This window comes from Pteropus alecto, unplaced genomic scaffold, assembly GCF_000325575.1.
Source record: "Pteropus alecto unplaced genomic scaffold, ASM32557v1 scaffold111, whole genome shotgun sequence".
Taxonomy (NCBI): domain Eukaryota; kingdom Metazoa; phylum Chordata; class Mammalia; order Chiroptera; family Pteropodidae; genus Pteropus; species Pteropus alecto.
Genome location: NW_006431915.1, coordinates 4823236 through 4843960, shown reverse-complemented (window position 1 = coordinate 4843960; position 20725 = coordinate 4823236). Strand labels below are relative to the sequence as shown.

The window sequence follows — 20725 nt, the reverse complement described above, 5'->3', positions numbered from 1 at the left end:
CTACAATAAGGCCAGAAGTGACTGTTTAGATCCAGTACGCAAATCACAGAGAGGCTGGCAACATGCAAGTTTACCTTGATTGACAGCTTACCCCTTGGCTTATAGATAATTTTAATGCTCTTGGTTACGATGTATCCTATTCCAAAATCTTAAATCTTTTTTTAACTCTTTCACCAAGTGTCCTACTGTTTTTCCTACCATTCTCTGTACTGTTAATAGAGAATATCCAAAGAATATCCAATATTTTTGCAGGTGGGACGTGGCTATCCTCCATTGTACTATAAATTTGATATTTGCAAAACTAAAAAGCTACAAAACTGGCCAGATGACATGCTCTGTGAGTACTTCTGTCATTAGCTAAGTTTCTAAAACAAGAATTAGAAAAAGAATAAGATAGAGGTCACGTCATCCCAAGACACTGGGAGTTGAAGATGAGGACCACAGTACACAGTGCCATGTCCTCGTGATCTGCCCCATACTATCTTTCTCACCTGTCACCTCCCTTCTGTTCCATCGTCACTAGTCCATCTGAGACGCTATTTCCTCTTCCGGAGATTTTTGCTTCCTATCTGGTCTTCTCACTCCAGTTTCACTTTCTCCAACTCACCCCAAATCCCGCTGCCATTCTGGGGTTCCTAAGGACCAACTCTTTTCTGTCCTATAGTCTCATGTGACACTTCATCTTTTCAAATCTGTGAGCTCAGAGGTGCTTTGTGAGGCAAACATTCTGGATGGGAATAAACTGGGCATTAGCCCCACTGAGCCAACTCTCCCCAGGCACCCTTTCCTTGGATGACTCATGGATACATCAACCTCTGCAGCTTCATAACTAAATCCATCTTCTCTCAAAACTCCCCCAGAGACTTGGTGGTAAATAATACCAATACCACCTAGTCTCTCAAGCGAGAAGCCTGAGAACCAACCCTGACTTGTCCTTTTCTTCCTGATTCCCCACAGCCAAACAGTTGTCGAGAATAACAAATTCTATTTCAGATCTATCCCCCTGCATCTCCTTACCACCTCCTATATCACCGCTGCCCTAGGACAGACCCTCCTCTGCTCTCTGCACAATAAACAGCCCTGCTTCCCTTTTTACCTATCACTTGTCTCTTCTCATGGCCAGAGGGCCAAAGGTTGCCTGAGGCTCGTTTTTGTATGACCAGAGAAGCACTAAATGGTTTTTACAATTTTAAAAGATTGTAAAAAGGAAAAAACAAAGGAAGAAAAGGAAGGAAGGAAGGAAGGAAGGAAGGAAGGAAGGAAGGAAGGAAGGAAGGAAAAGGACGGGAAAGGAAGAAAAGAGAAGGAAGGAAAGAAGGAAGGAAGGAAGGAAGGAAGGAAGGAAGGAAGGAAGGAAGGAAGGAAGGAAGGAAAAGAAAAAAAGCAAGGAATATGTGATAGAGACCATATGTGATACACAAAGTCTAAACTATTTACTATCTGGCCATTTACTGAAAAAAGTCTGCTCACCCCTGCTAGCCTATGCTCCATCCTGCCCACAGAGGTACCTTAATCACAAACCCTCTTTTGGTTCCTGCGTCTGTATAGGATAAACACCAAACTGCTTAGCTTGGCCTGTAACTCCCTTCAGAATGTGTCTGCAACCTTCCTTTCTAGATTTGTCTTGCAGCCTCTCTCATTCCCCATACACTCCAGCCATAACAAACTTCTCGCCATTCCCAAGACACTCCACATCCTTCCATGACTGCTGTCACTCTGCCTAGACTCTCTTTCACCCTGTCTCTCCACGGGCAGTCTCTTGGAATCCTATATCATATCTCTATGATCACTGCCTTTGAGCCCCTACCTCTTTCTGAATAACTACAAGTTCGCCAACTGTGTTAATAGGATCCAAACTACCTTTTCAATCACATGTTCTATCGCACCCTTTCCGTCCAGCACAACCAAATAACGCCATACCACACCTAAACATTTCCTGCTTTTGTTAAGATTCCTTTCTCTTGAAATGTCCTTCTTTTGAGTTTCTACACACCCAAATGTGACTCATCATTCGATGCCCACCCAGGTCAACTGACCCCTCTTCCCTAAGCTTTCTTTGCTTATCCCACGTCTAAGTCTTCTCTCTCTTCTTAAGATTCTCCGAACACATGTTCTAAACCTCTCTGAAGGCACTTAACACTTTCCACTCAGTAGTATAATTATTTGTGGGAATGTTTTATTAGTGCCATAGATTTTTAAGATCTTTGAAGACTAGATTTTTTGCCTGACATCCTTCTATGATGCCCCCTCCCCGCCAGCACCTACCTTAGAGCCTCTTGTACAGAAAGTACCTGACATACACACCTGTGAAACAAATGCTACTAATTGAAAAGTCTAATTGGTTGTCTTACTCTAGTCACAGATACTTTGTATAATATGACACCCATGAAAAGGTATACACAGTAATTAATGTTTGAACTGGTTAAAAAAAAAAGAACAGCAATGATATTGTTCCATCTGCTTGTGTAATAAGATACAATCTGCCGGTAATTAAGACAACTAAAAAGACTGTGAAGCAAAATCCAACACTCGATTTTCATCATCTCCATTTTGAAAGTTTCACTGTTCAGCACAAAGCTCTTGAGTTTCCTTAAGTGACAAAATAGGAAGCCAACCAATATTTGTAATAGAGGTACGTGGGCTCACACAATGACCGTGACATGAAGAGAAGTATTTGTCCCAGTAATTTCCTGATTTTCCACAAAATGTGTCATTGGAAAAATAGAACAGGCATTTAAAACTTTGAATGGACTCCAAAAGCAGGTAATATTTAAATATTACATTTACATTAAAAAGTACATCTTTGGGTTAAAATATTATATCCTATCACTATTAACACATCCATGGGACAATAAGGAAGGTAATAATGATTATCGGTTGTAGGTACAATATTTAATCGTCTCCCAAACATCTAGTAATATGTGAACAAAATGATACCTTTATCTGCAAATCTATACAAAGTATGGAATAAAATATTTCTATTTCTATATCCATAGATGATAGATAAAAATTATTAACATGGGCATCTTTAGACCTGTCCCTCTCTCACCAATAAAAATGCAGTCATTGTTAATCCAATTTTCCCTTCACCACCCCAACCCCCAACCCCACTTTGCCTTTGCCTGTTCTAGAATCAGAGACTGGACAGAAAGAAGAGATGATGAGATGGTCTTTGCTAGAAGGGTTAAGTAGATCCACACAATAAAGAGTTGTGATAGAAGGAGTTTAGTGGAGGAGAGAATAAAACTTGTGTGGGATGTGAATAGAAAGGGAACATTTCGTGGTGGTGGATGATGCTTCAAAGAGAGTGATATGTGGAGGAAAGAACAGGAAATATTAGAAGTGCTTCTGGATAGAGATATGCATTAGATTCCTTTTACTATCCTTCCAGAAAATAGGTAAAGAACAGAGTTCTTTTTTATTTTACTATTTATTTATTTTGGCCTGTGATTTTAAACTGTATTTTGTGACAAGGCTCTGGATCGGAACAACAGGTAGCATGGTTTCATTAGGGTTGCACGTTAATATTTATATTTACATGTTATACACTGTTCTTCCAATACTTCTAGAATTTGAGGGTAGAATATTTTAAAGCATTTTAAAATAAACCTAGATATGTTATGTCATAAAATACAGCATCCATCTGTAATTTTTCCCCCAGCTATAACAAGGCGTCCAAGGAAACACACATTTTTAGCAGGTTTCTTCAGGATTGGTCTCACATTCCTCGTATGCATTCACTCTCTTCTCCACTAAGAAGTACATAGGTGAACGCTCTGAGAAGCTCTGGCTTAACACAAAGGCAATATTTAGACTTCATGGATACACATATGAGAAAGTTTCTAGACATTCAGAAAAACCACACGGGAGGCATGAACGTTTATCTTAAATGTGTTGTTTATGAATAAGCATTTATATTTTGCTCCAGTTCTCAGCCAATAATATTTCAACTGTAAACGAGGGTGAATATGAACCAGTAGGAAAATAAGACTTACATTTTAAATTCAGCATTTTGGTTTTGATGCATGTGCACAATTGTAAAAAACTCTTCTGCTTTTTACTGCTGCCAAGGAGTGTATACCAAGGAGTGTATACCTCTCACTTGCATCATGCCCTCATTTCCGCCCACAAAGAATACTCTCTCATCCGCCCTTTTCTCCATTAAGCTTCCCCATGCCACAGGAACACTACAATTTGTACAGTGATGAGAGAATCCTATGCTCATCTCATTGAAAAAACAAAAACGAAAAACGAGGAGGGGTTGCCGCTTGGGAGAGAAGGTTTTCTGGGGAGCCCCTGATGAAGATTTTGAAAGAGCCCCACTGATATAAAGAGAAGTATTTGAAGAAAAACTCTCTTCAATTTCCTGGAGGAAGGATCTAGAGACAGAAAAAAGAAAGGAGACAATCGGATGGAAGTTTCATTGATAGGGCGACTGAAGTGTGAAAGTATGTTTTGTAAAATGATGTATTTAATTACTGATTTCCAAATATGACATACTGATGACAGTGAGACTGGAGTACATACAGAATTTTTGCTATTCTTTCCAAAGTGTAACCCTGTAAGACAGGGAAGGAATATGTTCATTTTGTTCATGAAGAATAAGAATCAAAGTGGTCATTTTCTGCAAAGGGATAGGAATGAATGACGGTGAGGTGCTTCGACTTTGGGCCTCTGTGTTTGGCTTACTAGGTCCTTGCTCCCCCACAGTGCTCTTATCAATAAGAGAACCACTTTGAAGAGGCAGAGACACTGTAATGGGGTGGTAATCTCAGTCTCGGGGTTCTGAGAAGAGCCAGGTGTGGGCTAGAGCGGGAGGCCTTTGGGGAAGACACCTGCCAGAAGCCAGGGTGAGGGTGAGGGGAGAAGCTGCTGTGGCCTGACATGCTGCAGAGCCTGGAGAGATGGGTCTGGGGAGCAGAGAAAGCTTGATTCAGGTTCAGACTTATTCCCCTGGCTCTATCATTTTTCTGTTCCCTGTTCCCTTCAGCTTTTGCAAAACGAGAGCAGCTCTAAGGGCTACGAGGAGCCCAGGAGAGAGGAAACAAGAGCACCTGACACAAGTAAGAGGAAGGGGGACTAACTGACATGATTTCATTCCAGAATCAAGCAAGAGCATAAAAAACAAGACACTGTGTTCTGTGAGGATGGAAAATTCGATTATTGTTAAATCCTTTGACTCAGGCTTCTTCCAGCTCACTGCCTTTGACTCACTGTGATCAGCATGAGGAGGCACAGGCTGAGGGTCCACATGTATAAAATGTATCAAATGACACCCCCACTGTCATTAGTCAGTAAGATGGGAGGTGTCAGGAGGAGGGAGAAAGACAGTGGATCTGAGTTCCTATCCAGATGACACCCCATCTTTGGGCCTCACTATTCCCATTTGTATAATGAAAGGGTACTTGGATTTGATATTCTATGGTGCCATGAACAGCAGGTGTGACTCGTGACATGTAAAGTACAATAGGAGGGCAGTAGATAGTCAGATCATGACTGTCACCCAGAAGTGAGGTTGTCCCAATATAATGAATATTCAGTAGCTGGCATCACTTCTGGAATGTGGAAGAGAAGCAATGCTTATGCTTGGCTTATTGAATGAACATACATACGTACGGTCTCGTCCCTTTGGGCATATGATTATATATATATTTTTTTCTTTTTTTTTGTTTTACACCTTCTCTTGAGGTTGGAAATGTAAAATTGACTACAGTGATATCAATAATAATAAAAATTAGGAAATTAATTTAGAGGGCAATCTCTAACTTCAAAAACCAGTAATCGAAATTTTCTTGGGATAATTATTTGTCCGGGACACTTCAGTATTTACAAAAATAAGTCATCAAATAGGTGATATGGATGGATAACAAAAGCAAAAGCCAGTTTCTCATATCCGATTTTGCTTCCATCTTTTTGGTCAAGAAGGACAGTTTTCATTCTAAAAATTGCCAGAAAGACTATTGCTAAGAGGCAAGTAAAACCCAGCAGGTAGAGAAGATTGGAAAATAATAAAGCACCCAGCGATAGAGATGCTCTCAGTGCTGAGGCCCAGGGCCCTGGTTCACTTATCAATGGATTTGTCTCAAGGGTTTTGTATACCAGGAAAGGTGCTGGAGGCAGGCCCTCGAGGTTCTGATTTTCAAAGTTGAGAAGGAGGAAAGTCCATAAATTACACAGAAGTAAGCTTAACACCATGGCTAAAAATTCTAAAGTTAATTTTCAAAGAGCAGAGACCACCACGAACCAGCACGGGATCATCAGGCAGAGGCCATGGAGGTTAATTTCATTTTCTTTTTTTCCGAGGTCTCTAGACAGATTAGGCAAATGCCAGAGATACAGAACACCTGGATCATCATAAAGTCCCTTATATTTCTGTGGACAAGACAGAAACATGTGCCTTGGATGTTAGAACATTGCTGGAACTTGTTACTTATTGAATGATTATGCCACACAGGTGCCGAGTTAGGGTTCCCAAGGGCCCGGAGACCCTTGCGCGTCATAGGCCTCTGACTTCGGTTCCACTATGCAACATTTTTATTAGTGAAGTGACGAAAAACAATGAAGGCTTTGCTTTTCAGATCTGAGGAGATACTAAACTGAGAAGAAAAGTGAGGTGCCACGATCACAAGCTATAATGACGTCAACAATAAAGAGAGTTTCCTACTTTCGAAACTGTTCAACTCTTTATTCAAACGAAATCTGACACAGAATTACAATATGTAAATGCAAGCATGGAGGAGCTGCTGTGTTTGAAACGAGAGAGAACACCCTTACATCGCTGCCCTCCCACCTTCCGCTGAGGATCCTCACCCACAAGGGACCCCCAACACCCACAAGGCACAATCTAACAAGAAGGAATTTAACAGTCATCGAATCTATGAAGGGCAGAAAGGTGCATAGCGCGTCCTTATTTTTGCCTTTTGTGATTAAGAAATAAAGAATTTTGTAGGTTCTTCTGCATGTGGGCAGGTGAGGCAGTGTGTACACGATTCAGGGGAACAAACTGCACGTTTCAGCTGAGTGAGGAACAAACTGCACGTTTCAGCGGAAATAATTCTGGAACAGTGACTTCGCTGGATAAAGGAAACGAGGTTGAGCAGGGGCACATGTTAAATGACTTCGCGTCTTTACCTTAGAACCTGAAGCTGAAAGGCTGAGATGCCAACCAAGTGAGTCGAATGGTCTGTGGTGTCACATTGTGCTCTGTGGCATGATCGGCCCCTCCCAGAGTGTGCTGGCCAGCTCTGAGCACCTCAGGGAGACTTGAGACAAAAGCGGGCTGTGTTCGGAGAAGAGGGACAGAGATGGGGGAGGGTGTCTCAAAGCAATCTTATCATCTTGCGACCAGCTGAAGAGATGGGGCTATGGGAGTTAAGGGGATGTAAAGTGAGGATCTGGGGAAGACAGGAAATGACAATTATTTTCAAATACTTAAAGGGAAATCAGAACTTAGGTGGGTTCTGAGTGGCTTTGGGGGCAGGATAATGAACAATGAGGGGAAGAAGAAGGCAGACAAATGGTAGCTCCATCACAGAAAGAACTTTCCAACAGTCAAAAACAATTATAGACAGAATGGAGGAAGACTAAGCTCCATTCACAGAGGTGTGTGACCGTGGTTTGAGGATATCTCCACAGCGCTGCTATACCCTGGCTTCTATGTTTGAAGAAGGGATTGGAATAGATGCCTCCTAATTCTGAAAAGCAATGATTCTAAATAAATTCCCATTTATATAGAATCCTAAACCATCCACACTCCAAACAACCAGATGATTTGTCATAATACGAAGTAATGACAGGTGACATTTTATAAAAATGGCGCTAAGGCTGTGCAAATCTCCAAAAGGACCTTCCTAAAGCAGTATGGATGATAACTAGGAGAATTTTAGTGGTGAGTGTCATTATTTGGTCTGCTATCCATGCTCCGTGTTGTCTCTATTCACCACAATTGATAATGAAGCTAAACGCTCTATTCCAAAGCCAGTCTTGGACAAAGGAGTAAACCACATCAAAAGTGATTCCTTCCACAACTCTGCTTACATGTATTTCTATGGCAGATGCATTGTACAGATTAGCTCTTTAATAAACAAAAGTACATGTAAACTTATTTTCTAAAAGATTCTGATCACATAATACTTGTAAAAAAAATGCGTTTCCTCTTTGGATCATTATGTTTTTGCAGTGCTTCTAAATATGAAGGATGCTAGGTTGTGATAATATGTATATTCCCACTTCTATAGCATCAGAATCACATTAACATACTACTTTTGAATTTAACACTCCTGGACTACCAACACTGTGCAAACTCTTTTTATATCTGATAAAAGTTAATTCTCATACACTGTCCCGATCTACTCTATGAGCTGATGCGTTAGTTGGATCATGCTGCCTGTTCCGGGAGGTATAGGAACATGTGGAGAGGGCTGGAAAGCTTTTTACCCATGACTTGGAAACCAGCAACACACAAGTCCCTAATAACAAGGCAGAAGGTGTGTGAACAGTTAGGACCTGAGCTGATCTCCAAAATGTACCTTGGAGCATTTTAAAGAGTGCACAGCATAAATCATTGACACTACACGATTCCCTTGTAGCACAACTGAGGGCTGAAGTTCTGGTTTATTCGTCCTGTAAGTATCCAGGGAAACATGGAGCTGGCCTGGGTTTGACCAGACGGCACTTATAGACCCAGCCCACTCTAGAAATCTGTGTCTGCATGTAACGTTAATATGCTAAGATATTTGCAGACAAACCCAATATTTAAATTTAATCAGTGCACATAACAAATACGTCGATACTTATTTGCCATTTATTTCACTTTTACATTAAAATAAGGAGAGGTTATCTGCTTCATAAAATATTCAGATTGGTCTATATAAAAGATTTCCACTGGCGTAAAAGTCCATGATTAGTTTGTTTCATAAAAGGTGTCATTATGGGGTTTATTTTAAATATGCACGTACCTAGGTTATATAAAACATAATCCGATATCATATTTGAATTCACCTATAATGTCATTAACTGTGCAACTTTGGTAATTCGCTTTTTCACTTAACCCCCTCAGTGCATTGCTGTGTGGAGCAAACTGATCGGTATAGAGATTTCACTGTTCACATTCTTGCAGTTCTGATTTCTGAGGCATACCAGAGCAAAGCACAGCTCTAGCTATACTTTATACTCATGAATGTGTCATTTTCTAAAATCTGCAATCGTGAGAAATATTAGCAAGAAATGTATAGTCCTTAAATGGCTACTTCCCCACCCAAACATACCACACTGCCTAAGAAATAACTCCAGAAATGAAAAGACTTGGGAATATACATTCACAATCCACAAATAGCTTGATTTCCAAAGGATTCCAGCAACACATTCATACATTTTGAAAATACTTTCCACCCGGCTTCCAACATAGCTCATTTGATCTTGTGCTATTCTAATACGGAAAATAAAAATCCCTGAAAGCAGAGTACAGATTAATTTTGAGAATAAGGACAGATATAAAGACCACAAACACGAGAGAGAGACTCCTCTGAAGCTGCAGGGAAAACACGCTATATCTCCAATACTCCCTCCTATTCAGTCCTCAATTACTCTTCCGGGCCCAGCGTCTGCCCTATGTGGCCACTGCAAATTCTATGTCTGAGGCTGGGCCAACGACAGGGTCGCTCTATGTAGGAATATCTGGGTATCCCTCATTATTAAAGTGCAGAGAAGTGTAAGGCCACAAGGCCAGTCCTGGCATCAAAACCAAATAGACCCCCAGGACTTACCAGCTGCTCTGCTGGTCCCGTCCTGCCCAGGTGACGGTTCTGCTGTTCGTGAATAGAGGATTGGCAGGTCGGGGAGCTGGGAGGAAATATAATTTACTGCATCTGGTAGCAGAGAACAGGGAATACAATTAGGCACGGTGTCGGGAGGCCCAGTGGGTTCGCTGCCGAGACAGCAGCTCGTCTGCCCTACATAATGGAGCGCCCAGGCGAGCACTGAGCGAGAGGATCAGGGTAAACAAAGACAAGCATTTGCCCAGTGGCTGGTATTCAGCAGAGTAGCTGAGGCAAGAGGGATCCTGGCCAAAGAGCTCAGGCCCAGGACTGCTCTGTGTATTAAAAGATTCATCAGAAAGCTCTGGATTCTGAGAGTATAATGAGTTCGGGGGGTGGGAGGGCAAAATGAGATAGGCCAGTGAGAGTCAGTATTAACTTGGTGGCATTGACCATATATGGAACATCGAACTAGAAATGTGCATTAAACAGTCTTGAAAAATAGATTTGGGTCTCACTCCCTGAACTGGAAATATAGCTTTATGTGCCTGATTCATTTAGAAGGCGAGTTTTAGATGCATTAAAAACAAACAAACGAACAAACAAAAAAACCTCTAGAATTTATCCCATGATTTTATCCCATGATTTCAATACTTCAGACAGATGTTTAAGACCGAAAATCCTGACATTCCAAATAACACCCAGCGAAACCACCATTTAGTTCATAGTGCAAAAGAGGGAGACAAGCTCTATTCGGGAGAATACAAGCCCATTCTGGGAGGTGAGAGATCCTGGAGGGTGTGAATGTCAGCAGGGTGACAAAGTGTCAGGGAGAGAAGGAAATCACTGCAGTGAGACAAGGAGAAGAGTCTGTGTATGCCCCAGAGATTAGAAGCCGAGGTAAGAACATTCTAGAAAGCTGGGCTCTATGTGATGTGATTCTTTCCTGTGTCACAACGAAGTCTCAGAATCCTGGAATATCGATCAGTTATCGGTAATCACATCTGGCTGCTTACTGCATATCTCTACTAAATATCCCACAATCACCTCAAACTCAACATGTCCAAAACAGGACTCTCGTCTTCACACATCTGCTGTGTGTGACATTCTCCTGTGCTCACGGGCACCATAATTCACCCGGGGTCCTGGGCAGCGACCTTCACTCGCCCTCCCAGTCCAGTTAGTCCCCTAGCCTCTACCTCCTTTACCTCTCTTACCTCTGTCTCATTCTCTGTATCCCTGTCAACACCACCTTAGTCTTGCTGGGTTTCCTTTTCCTTTTTGTAATTTCATGATGGAGAAGACCACGAACAGACACTGGATTAGGATTAGGATTAGTTCAGTTCTACACCGGCTAGACCACTGCCGACTCGTGTGTGAGTCTGAACAATCCAGAATGTACTGATATTAGACCATTTGGTTCCCAGTGCAAAGGACACACTCTGTTAGTGAGGATAGAGCAGAGTTTCTCTAAGACAATGGATTTTTCCGTATCAACCATTTGGGGAGAAGGAACAGGCAATTAGGAGTAGGCAGGCGGGCCTTAGGCTGAGTGAGGTTCAGGTCACTGTCTCTCTCGGGGCCTTCTGTGTGCTGGAGCTTGGATCCTGGGTCTGGTAGACATGGTTGAAGGCCCTCCTTTGTAAGGAAGAAAGTTAGGCCTTTGAGACGTTGGAATGGGAGATGGCCAAAGCAGGAACATTTTAGAAAAGATGGGCTCCATGTTCCTGGAAGCAGCCTAGGGGACCCCCTTAAAAAAGGGCCTGGATTCAAGCCAGGGCTCTGAAGTTGCATTTAAAAAAAACCCAAAAAACAAAACAAAACAAAAAACCTCTAGAATTTATCCCACGATTTCAATACTTCAGGCAGGTGTTTCAGCCAAAAAATTCTGAGATTCCAAATAACACCCAGCTGAACCCACCATTAGCTCATAGTGCAAAAGAGGCAGAACAGCTCTATTTGGGAATGCAAGCCCATTTGGGGAGGTGAGAGATCTTGGAGGGCGAATGTCCGAAACTGGACATTATTTTCTATGTGGAACTGCCCTGCCAGCATTCTTCAACTCAGGTTGCAGACCCTACTCTCACTGTGGGGAGCTGTGTGAAGGGTCTGGGCCCCAGACCAGCACAAGGCGGGACCAGAGACAGCAGCAGTGCAGGGTATGCCAGCCCTGCGAGGGTAGGGGTAGATTTCTAACAGTGGTCCATGGGAAGAATGGAACAGCCATCTGGGGCTAGAGGGACAGTTTCAGAGACAAACAATGATCAGAGCAGACTTGTAGAACTTCCGAATTCCACTGAACATTTCCAGGAATCTGTGGAATGGGACCTCAGGAAATCTGACTTCCTGCATTTAAATGAGATGGAGGCTCAAGCTATTAAGGTGAGAACTCACGGACCGGTCACATGTATATCTTGTACATTCTATGCTAAATATAATTTCTAGGGCACCTGCGCACCTGAAAGTTTTAGTAACTAGAAACAAAAGCCACTCACAGACAGGGGACTCTGGATTCTAAGAGTACCTGAAAGAGCACATGATTCCCAGTGCTTATTTCTCAGCTTCCCCTAGGAGGGAAGCTGTGAATGGAAGATGCAGTTAGTTTTGCCGAGTGTTCACTGGCTACAAGCTTGAGAATGCAGGTCATGGAGGGCTGGGGCTACCGGGCTTCTGCTAAGAGATAAGGGAGTGGCAAGGAGCATGATATGAGGAAGAGAACAGGGCATCCTTCTCAATATATCAGTAAGTAGTAAACCCTAAGGTTATGCAGCCAGGAGGTGTCACACAGGCCAACACGAGGAATAGCGACCAGGGCCGCCAAAGCTTCCACAGGAGAAATGCCTTTGTGTAGCCTCAGGCAGTACACTGCCCTCTTCCTGACAAAGTCGGGTTGGTCTATCATTATTCTTTCTAGTGTCAGAGAAGATAGAGAGCAGTTGCTTACAAAGTAGACATTTAAGATGAGTGCTTCTGATTAGGTCCAGCACCGCTAAAATATTTAAAATCTTTACCGTAGCTATGAAGAACATACATAGGCAAAGCTAGAGAAACAAAGTTGATGAAAACGCCCCTGAAAATGTGATTTCTGGGCAACTAGAAGACACGCTGAGGTTTTCCAACAATTGGTATGAAGGTTTTGATATGGGGGATGGCTCCAGGTCACCACAGACTGGGTGGGATGGAAGCCTAAGATCAGTACCATACAGCAAGGACTGAGATAGGCCCAGGGCTTTTTTCCTTGTCAATTCTGGCCAAGGGTTTCACACCAGCTCCGCAGTAGGTAAAAAATAGAGTTGGCACTAGATACATACTATATGCGATTTATAGTTACAAAAGACACTATTTAAGGCAGAAAAACAACTCACCTAATTGATAAGACTCTACTATATAACAAGTGTGCATATGGGGGGAGGGAGGAAGTATGTGTGTGCGTTTGTGTGTGTATATGTGTGTGTGTGTGTGGGGGGGAGTCAGAATGTATATGGCCAGGAAATTCTACTCAAGATTAGAATACATTGCTCTTGATTGCCAGGGCTACCACGTGATCCAGCAGTATAGGACCTTTTCCTCTGACATGCATAGGGTGACAGGCACAGGATTCCCCAAGTGGGGTCATTACACATGCACAAACCAGCAGCCATCTCCTTGGCACCTCATCAAACTAGGTCTGCTTTTCCTAATTATCTGCAGCATCTTGTACAGTTATATAATCCTAGTTAGCCCTGGATTCTGTAATCAGCGTGCTTTAGAAGTTAGATATTTGTCGTAAGGTATTATTATTCTATAATAACTTCGTGTTAGTTTTTAGTAACAATGGTTGGTTCTACGAGAGTCTTGGCAACTTTGAAATCAAGGGGGCTTTAGTTTTTACCCCCAGACCATACGGTGACCTAAACATTGACCATGTTCTTGGAAAGATGTGTTTCCTCCTTCAAATTTCCTTTTTTTGCCGGTTGGGTAGATGCTATGCAATGGAACACCCTCCTCTCCCCGCCCGACTAAGTTACAACCAAAGATGGCAATAAACCACCATCCAGGGCGACAGGTAAGACAACAGAAAGTTTTCCCTGGCCATTTCCTGGGATCCTTAAGACTTTTACTTCCTCTTAACTCAGGGCCACCCATCCTGTCAAAGAGCGACAGAGGACAAAGTCATGAAAGCAGTTTTCTCTGCAGGCTCTTTTTAGTTATGACCAGGTTTCTCACCACCTCTATGAAGTGCGTAGGTGAACAGATGAAAACAGTGAGAAGTGATACAGGAGGAAATGAGAAACGTTCAGAGTGAAAATGAAAGAGACAGTGCTGAGAGTTTATAGGGAGGCTTCATTTTTGCTTATCGACATGTCCTAGGCTATATGGGTCTCCATGCCCGTGTAGCCTTCCTGGGGACGTGGCATGCAAGGATCTTTCTCTTCTCTAAGTAGAGAGAGAAGTACAGAAAAGGTCCTCGTTTGAGAAGGGAGAGGAAAAACAAAGAATGCGTAAAAGGTCATTGTGTACCCTCCTGGTATGTGGCTGTCTGTGGGTCGATGTCCCAAACCCCATCCCAGCCTGACACTTACTGCAGTACTGCTGACAGTGTGCCCTGTCTCGGGTCTTTCCCGGCACCAGGGAAGCCGTCCACCCTTCCCATGCTGCCACCCTTAAGCCTCCAAAACATGCAAGGCCACTTCCTCAGACTATGCTCTATCCCCAAAGCACAGAACGAGAACCCTGATTTGGCCACATCCTAGAGAACACTCTAGAACTGTCATAGGTCTTCCTCCGGGAGTCCCTGATGGCTTAGCTCTGACTTGCCCCTGCCCACATGCTCTGGGAGCAAGAGGTTTAATTTAATATGTTCCCAAAGGTCACCGGAGGAGCCAAAACCCAGATCCCTTACCTTTTACTTGCTGAGGAAACACACACACACACACACACACACACACACACGCACACGCACACGCACACGCACACACACACACTTTTTTCCTTTGCTAAAGTCAAAATTATCCTTAGTGCAAGTATCTTTGCTAATCCAGAAAGAATGCATTATCCATCTCGGCATTTTAAAATCTTTTCTCATATATTGCCAAATGACACTGAGGAAATACTGATGTCAACTCTTATTCTGGCTCCTGATCATCTTCGTAGTTAAGAGGTTGACTTTTAAGAACCCGGTGAGCAGATGGTATCTGATCCTTCCAACAAGTCTGATATTTTACAACAGGTCTAGCTGAGGGCCAGAGTGAAAGTGGGAATCGAGTGGTTTTCATGAGTTTGTAGCTAAGGTTAGGGGAGCAAGGTGAAGAACGAGTTCATCCCCAAGTTCCTCCCCATGGCTCCAGGTAAGGGGAGCAGAGGGCAGGGGCAAGGAAGGGAGAACGGGAAGAGAGCCCACTCCTACCAGGATGGGTCAGAAGGTCAGGCCCTGTCCCAGACCTCGTGTGCTCTGGGCCGCCCCTGCCCCACAGGGAGGGAAGTCCTGCTAGCCCCGTGGCCCTGGAAACCTGGAGAAACTGCAGTTCTCAGACTCAAAAGAAAACCAGGGGCCTTAGGAAGGTTCATCAGCCTTCTGATGTGTGTTCTGACCTGGACACCTAACCGGCAGCAAAAACGGGATCATTCCTTCCTGCGACCTGGTCCTGCTATTGACACTCTTTACTGAACATCTTTCAGAAAAGTGAAAGCGGTGAACCCCGGGGAACAAATGGGAAGGACAAGAGGCAGGCCAACTGCGTGAGACTAGAAACAGTGTCAGGAGAGAGGAAGAGGACACTCGGGGTGCGGGCCTCCTTGGTGCCCTGCAAACAATGCTGCTCTTTCTTTCTGATGTCTTTACAAACTAACACACCGCGTCTCCTGGTGAGCCTGTGTTTGTGAAGCTAAGCTGACCCAGATGAAAACATTCATCTACAGACGGGGCAGAGAGCGCTCACACTTACCTCCATCCGTATTGGAGAAGCTCTGTGGAAACAAAAGCAGGGCTGAGCGTTACTACACAAGTGAGGAGGGAATCCTTCATCTGTTAAACCCGTCATCGTCCCCTAGGCCGAGGCCCAGAAATGGACTGTAGTGGGCAAACCTGATGCTCTCTTTTCTCCTAGGAAATCTGTTTGGGATCTATTCCCACCTTATAGAGATTTATTTCATCTAGCTATCCAGCAAATACCTTTGGTTTTGTGCTATTGGAAAATCCCATGTTAAAATTAATTTGTTTATACTGCTTTCCTATCGCTGATGGGTACCTGAGGAAATGGGAGTTATAAAACAGAAGGAAGGTCCTAACATAGTCAGAGCCTACTGGCTTTATGGTTTTTCTCGTCTTTGCTACATAACACTCTGTTTTCATATACGGTAAAATTTTATGTATTTTATATATTTACATTTTGTTTTCAGAATTCGTGTCCATTTGATTGGTATTGCCTCTGGCCTTTTTATAAAGGAAAGACTTAAATTAAAGCCACGGGGATTATGTTTAATCTGCTTAATAAGAATTGGCTTTAGGATTCTAGACTCCAATGGGAAATGACCTTTCAGGCATTAGGCAGATAAAGGGTTGGGACAGTAGGTAGATGGGGTTAATTTAATAAATATTCTCGGTGCCTCCCAGCAGGCCAGGTGGTCCCATACCTGAGGACAAGCCACTCTCAGCTGCAGAGATGGCACTGGTCCTCACACATCTGCCCCTCATTTACAGACTGTGTGGCTCAGCCTTCTCATCAATACCAACTGGCCTTTTCTCCAATTGGCATCATTTTGCTCACTTCTCTGTGAGTATAACTGAAAGAAATCACATTTGTTTCCTTTACCTTCTGAAAGTCCTTGAAGGATTTTTCCGTCTCTTTCAGTTTCTCTAGGATGATTTGCTCTTTGGCAGATATCTGGGACTCTTCACTTTCTAGCGCTTGTATTTCCTGCTCCAGCCTGAAAACGCACAAACAGAAGATGGGTTACTTTATTGTGCCGCCATCCCGGGGCCAGAGAGCAGCTCCTTCCTGTGGGGTGACTTCCTGGCAGTCTCCGTTTTACATTATGCTGAGGTACCAGGCCAAGGTTTTACATTACAGAGCATCCTGTGTTTTCAGCTTTGCTACTGAGCAGACGTTATTAGTCAAAGGAAAACAACCCAGAGCTACTGCCACTAGTCCATGGCCACCACTTTGCAAGACGCTTTGGTGTCTCGCTTCCAACTCAGTGCGCACATTCTTAATTTGGAGGTAGATATTTTTACAGAGCAGAGGACATCATATCTGAAGGAAAACAGCTTCATAGCCTCCGAGCTGTCTCGGAATAGCTGGTCTTCTATCAGGTTGGACAAAGGGTGATGAGCCAGTCTTGCTCAAAGGAAATATGTTACCAAGAAATGGCTGGTGGCCAGGACCACTGGGAGACTGCTGTCATCTCCCTCAGTGGCCTCCCCTCTACTGCCAAGAAGAGGGGAGATGGAGTGAACTGATACATTTGCCCCCACTTCCTCAGTTTTCACAGCCATCCCATACGTTCTCTAAAAGGGAACTTTCAGCATTGCCAGGAGACTCTGGGAATACTCCAGAACAGCAGCTACTTATGATTTGGAGGAAGTCTCAGCAGCTGTATTCTTTCAATGAAATGATAATAATAAATTAACTTTTACTGAGCACTAAATCTGTGCCAGGAACCGAGCTATGCATTTATATGGCTTATTTTATTGAACCTTTCTAATGACTCCATGAGTAAGGAATCCCCATTTTACAGATGAGGTCATTAAGACTTGACAAGAAACTAGTTAACTGCTGCAGAGCCTCAAAGCAAGGATTCAAGCCAGGAAGTCTAACTCCAGGCCCTGCTCCTAATCACTGTACTGAAAACTCTTACCACATAGATTCTATAGTTATTTCACATACTCCTGTCTTGTTAAACACTGAGTATGTTGGCATACTGGCGTGGCATTCTTCTCCAGCAATGCCTTTGGGGTTATGAGGGATGGATGTCTTCTGCCTAAAGGACTCCAGGCTACTGTGCTTCTAAAATTATTTGGTCTGAATTTATTCATTGGTTCATTCAATTTTGCTTTTGGTCTCGTTTCTCTCTGTCGTGCTGGAGGCTTTGCTGCAGGGTCTGTGCCCACCTACATTAGTCTTCTCCCACCTCCTCCTCCCTTTCCATCTTCCACTCTGCAGGTGGGGACGGGCTCACCAAGTCTGTTAGACTGAGACCCATAGTAAAGAGTTCAAAGTGAGATCTTCTGAGGGGTAAGGAACACCAAGCTATAGGCATGGATTTATTTAGGGATGCCCTCTGGGGCCTTTCCTGTTTCCTTCTTGGGCGTCAGAAAAATAATCTCTGTTTGGCTGAGGCTTTGTGGCAATAACTCTGGCTTACGAAGACAAAACCTATATATAATTGTACCCCCTCCAAATGAACACAGCTTCAGATATACTTATCATTTTACTCACAGGAAAAGTGAAAGACCTTACAATGACTTATAAGGCCCTATAGTACCTTGACAAGTACCTTGTCTAGCCTCCCAGTACCTATACAGCCTCCACCCTTACCAACAGGCCTATTTCACTAATGCTTTAGTCAAACAGAGCTAGTCTTTTTTCCCATTTGTGCCCCATGTTTTCCCCTCCTCCAAGAAACCCATCTCAAAACTGTAATCATTCGTGAAGTCTCTGCCCAGATACCACCCACACCATAATGCTTTCATAGATTTACTACTATTTTGGTTTCTCAGAGGTCTTATCAAGTCCAGTATATAGTAGAATGGTGGTTCACAACCAAGGCGATTTTGTCTCCTAGAAGATGTTTGGCAATGTCTGGAGATATTCTGGTTGTCCATAGTTCAAGGGCAGTGGAGTTGGTGCTACGGGTATCTGCTAGTGGGCAGAGGTCAGGGATGCTGCTAAGTATCCTGCAATACCCCCCAGTATCCTGTATAGCCCCCCTAACGAAGAATCATCTGGCCCCACATATCCGTTGTGCGGAGGTTTAGTAACTCCATGTATTAGAGCATACGTAAATTATTAATTTTCCCTACTAGATGATAAATTCTTCATGGAGAGGGCACAGATGCTCAATACAGGTATGCTGAATGAATGAAAGAAGCTGAACCAAGTTGCAAAAAGCCGTGGTTCAGACAAGATGAGACCTTCAGGATTTCTGAGACCAGGGTGAGTTCTTCAGCAGGCTTTGACTTGGGAGAGGTTGTATGTGGGCTGAGGTGCAAACAGAATCTAGAGGCAAGGGGGCCAAGCTATACAGATATTAAATAAAGATATCAAACTCCTTTGCTGTTCCAGATGTTCAGCAAACTCTTCTATACACATCCGTGTAAGTTATTCGGGGGTGGGAGGGGCGGGGATCAAGAACGGGAACATGAGTGTGGAATAGGGAAAACACACAATGAGATAATCAAATGATCCTGAACCTGAACTAATTCAATGGGTAGAGGACCTCTAGACTAGAAGTTTCCTGGAAAGACTGAATGGTAGTACTGGCCAGGTGGGTTCTGAGCAAAATTATTTGAATCTCAAAGGACAGAGCACCTCGGCAGCTATGTAGGATGTGGGTAAATTCTATTATTCTCAAATGTATTCTCTGCTTTGGCCAATGGGATGTTGGTAGACGCAACACAAGGAGAGGCTTGAAATGTGTTTGCCCAACTGGGCTTATCCTCTGGCGCCTCTGCCAACAGCATCAAAGGGCTTTTCTGGGCGGCTGCTATCCGTTCGAGTGTCTGTGCCCTGGAAAGAACACATGGGGAGTAGACTGAAGCTCAATTCAGAGTCAGAAGCCATGTCCTGTGGGACCTGCACCTTAAATTAGAGTCATTCAGCTGAGCTCAGCCTTGGTTAGCAAACATCTAGTCTAGTCACAGGAAGTATGAATAAGAATGATTTTCGTTTTAAATCACTGAATCTGAGAGTAGTTTGTCATAAAGTACTATTGTGACAATGGCTAACTAATACAGCTCAAATATTAATATGTTATAGGGATATATATTATATGTGTATGTATTATATTATATGATATGTATAATATATACGTATATATATCCATCCTAATACCTGAAGCTAAAAAATTAGTTATAAGCTACTCTTGCTCCACTTTCCCCAATCTTCAGAGAAATCTGGAAGGACGTAGGTCACCCCTTCATTAGGATTAAGATTGAAAAAATAGGAAAATATCGATGGTAATTGTCTCTGAGTAATAGGATACTGGCTGATTTTAATTTTGTTCTTTAAAATTTTTAATATGTTCCCAACTTTTAAAAATTCATGTATTCTTGACCTAAGCAGAAGGAAAGCAACAAATCGCTTTTAAAAAAGGCCTCGTTTGGCCTGGTGCTGAGAAGGCAGGCTTTCATAGGCTGTGGCACAGGAAAGGAGCCAGGGCCTCAGCTTCTCATAGCAAGTGAGGGGTTGAATGGGCGCATGACAACATCGATTTACAGTCAATTCAACCAACATTCACTGAGCTGGTTTGGCTGGACTTCAAGCTAGGTGCTATAGGAGATTCTAAGATAAACAAGATTATGTTCAAAATGACTGACTTAAAAAAAAAAAGAAAAAAGGCTGACTCCAAGTAACTCATTTCTCCTGGTGAAGCAGCCCCAAGTGATTAAGAATTCTCTGTGACCTGATGCCCACTGGCTGGCCCAACTGTCTCCACAGCCTGCCTCTGGCCCGATGGGTTTCATGGCTCTCAGCTATATAGTTTAAGTGCTAAAGATGTGGGTCATGATACTGCGTAACTGAGAAGGAACGAAGAGAGAATGAGAGAAAAAAAAAAAAGCAATGAAACTAGACTTTTGCGATAAGAACAACTGAGTTTCGCCCAAAGGGAATGAATGCGGGTAATCGACAGTGTATATAAGTCCAAGCAAGCCAGACCAAGTAGCAGATCTGTCTACAAAAGCACATGTCGCTGTGGGCCTGGTCCTAAGGGTGCTGGGTGGCCCAGGCTGCTGTCTTTCTGTGGAAAACCCGAGTCTTTGGGGTTGAGGA

At 43.2% G+C, this 20725-nt stretch overlaps 1 protein-coding gene across 3 annotated transcripts in view; it reads right to left on the bottom strand.

The window, feature by feature from the left end:
- LOC102890212 (paralemmin-2) overlaps positions 1 to 20725 on the bottom strand; it is a 303901-nt gene that overhangs the window by 180638 nt on the left and 102538 nt on the right. For 2 of the 3 annotated variants that reach the window (XM_006906089.3, XM_025041518.1), the window contains exons 4-6: positions 16547 to 16661; positions 15680 to 15701; positions 9765 to 9866 (exon numbers count right to left, since the gene is read on the bottom strand). In XM_006906089.3, the coding sequence (XP_006906151.2) occupies positions 9765 to 9866; positions 15680 to 15701; positions 16547 to 16661 (239 nt within the window). The remainder of the gene's footprint in view (positions 1 to 9764; positions 9867 to 15679; positions 15702 to 16546; positions 16662 to 20725) is intronic. The other variant, XM_025041520.1, reaches the window with a different exon arrangement.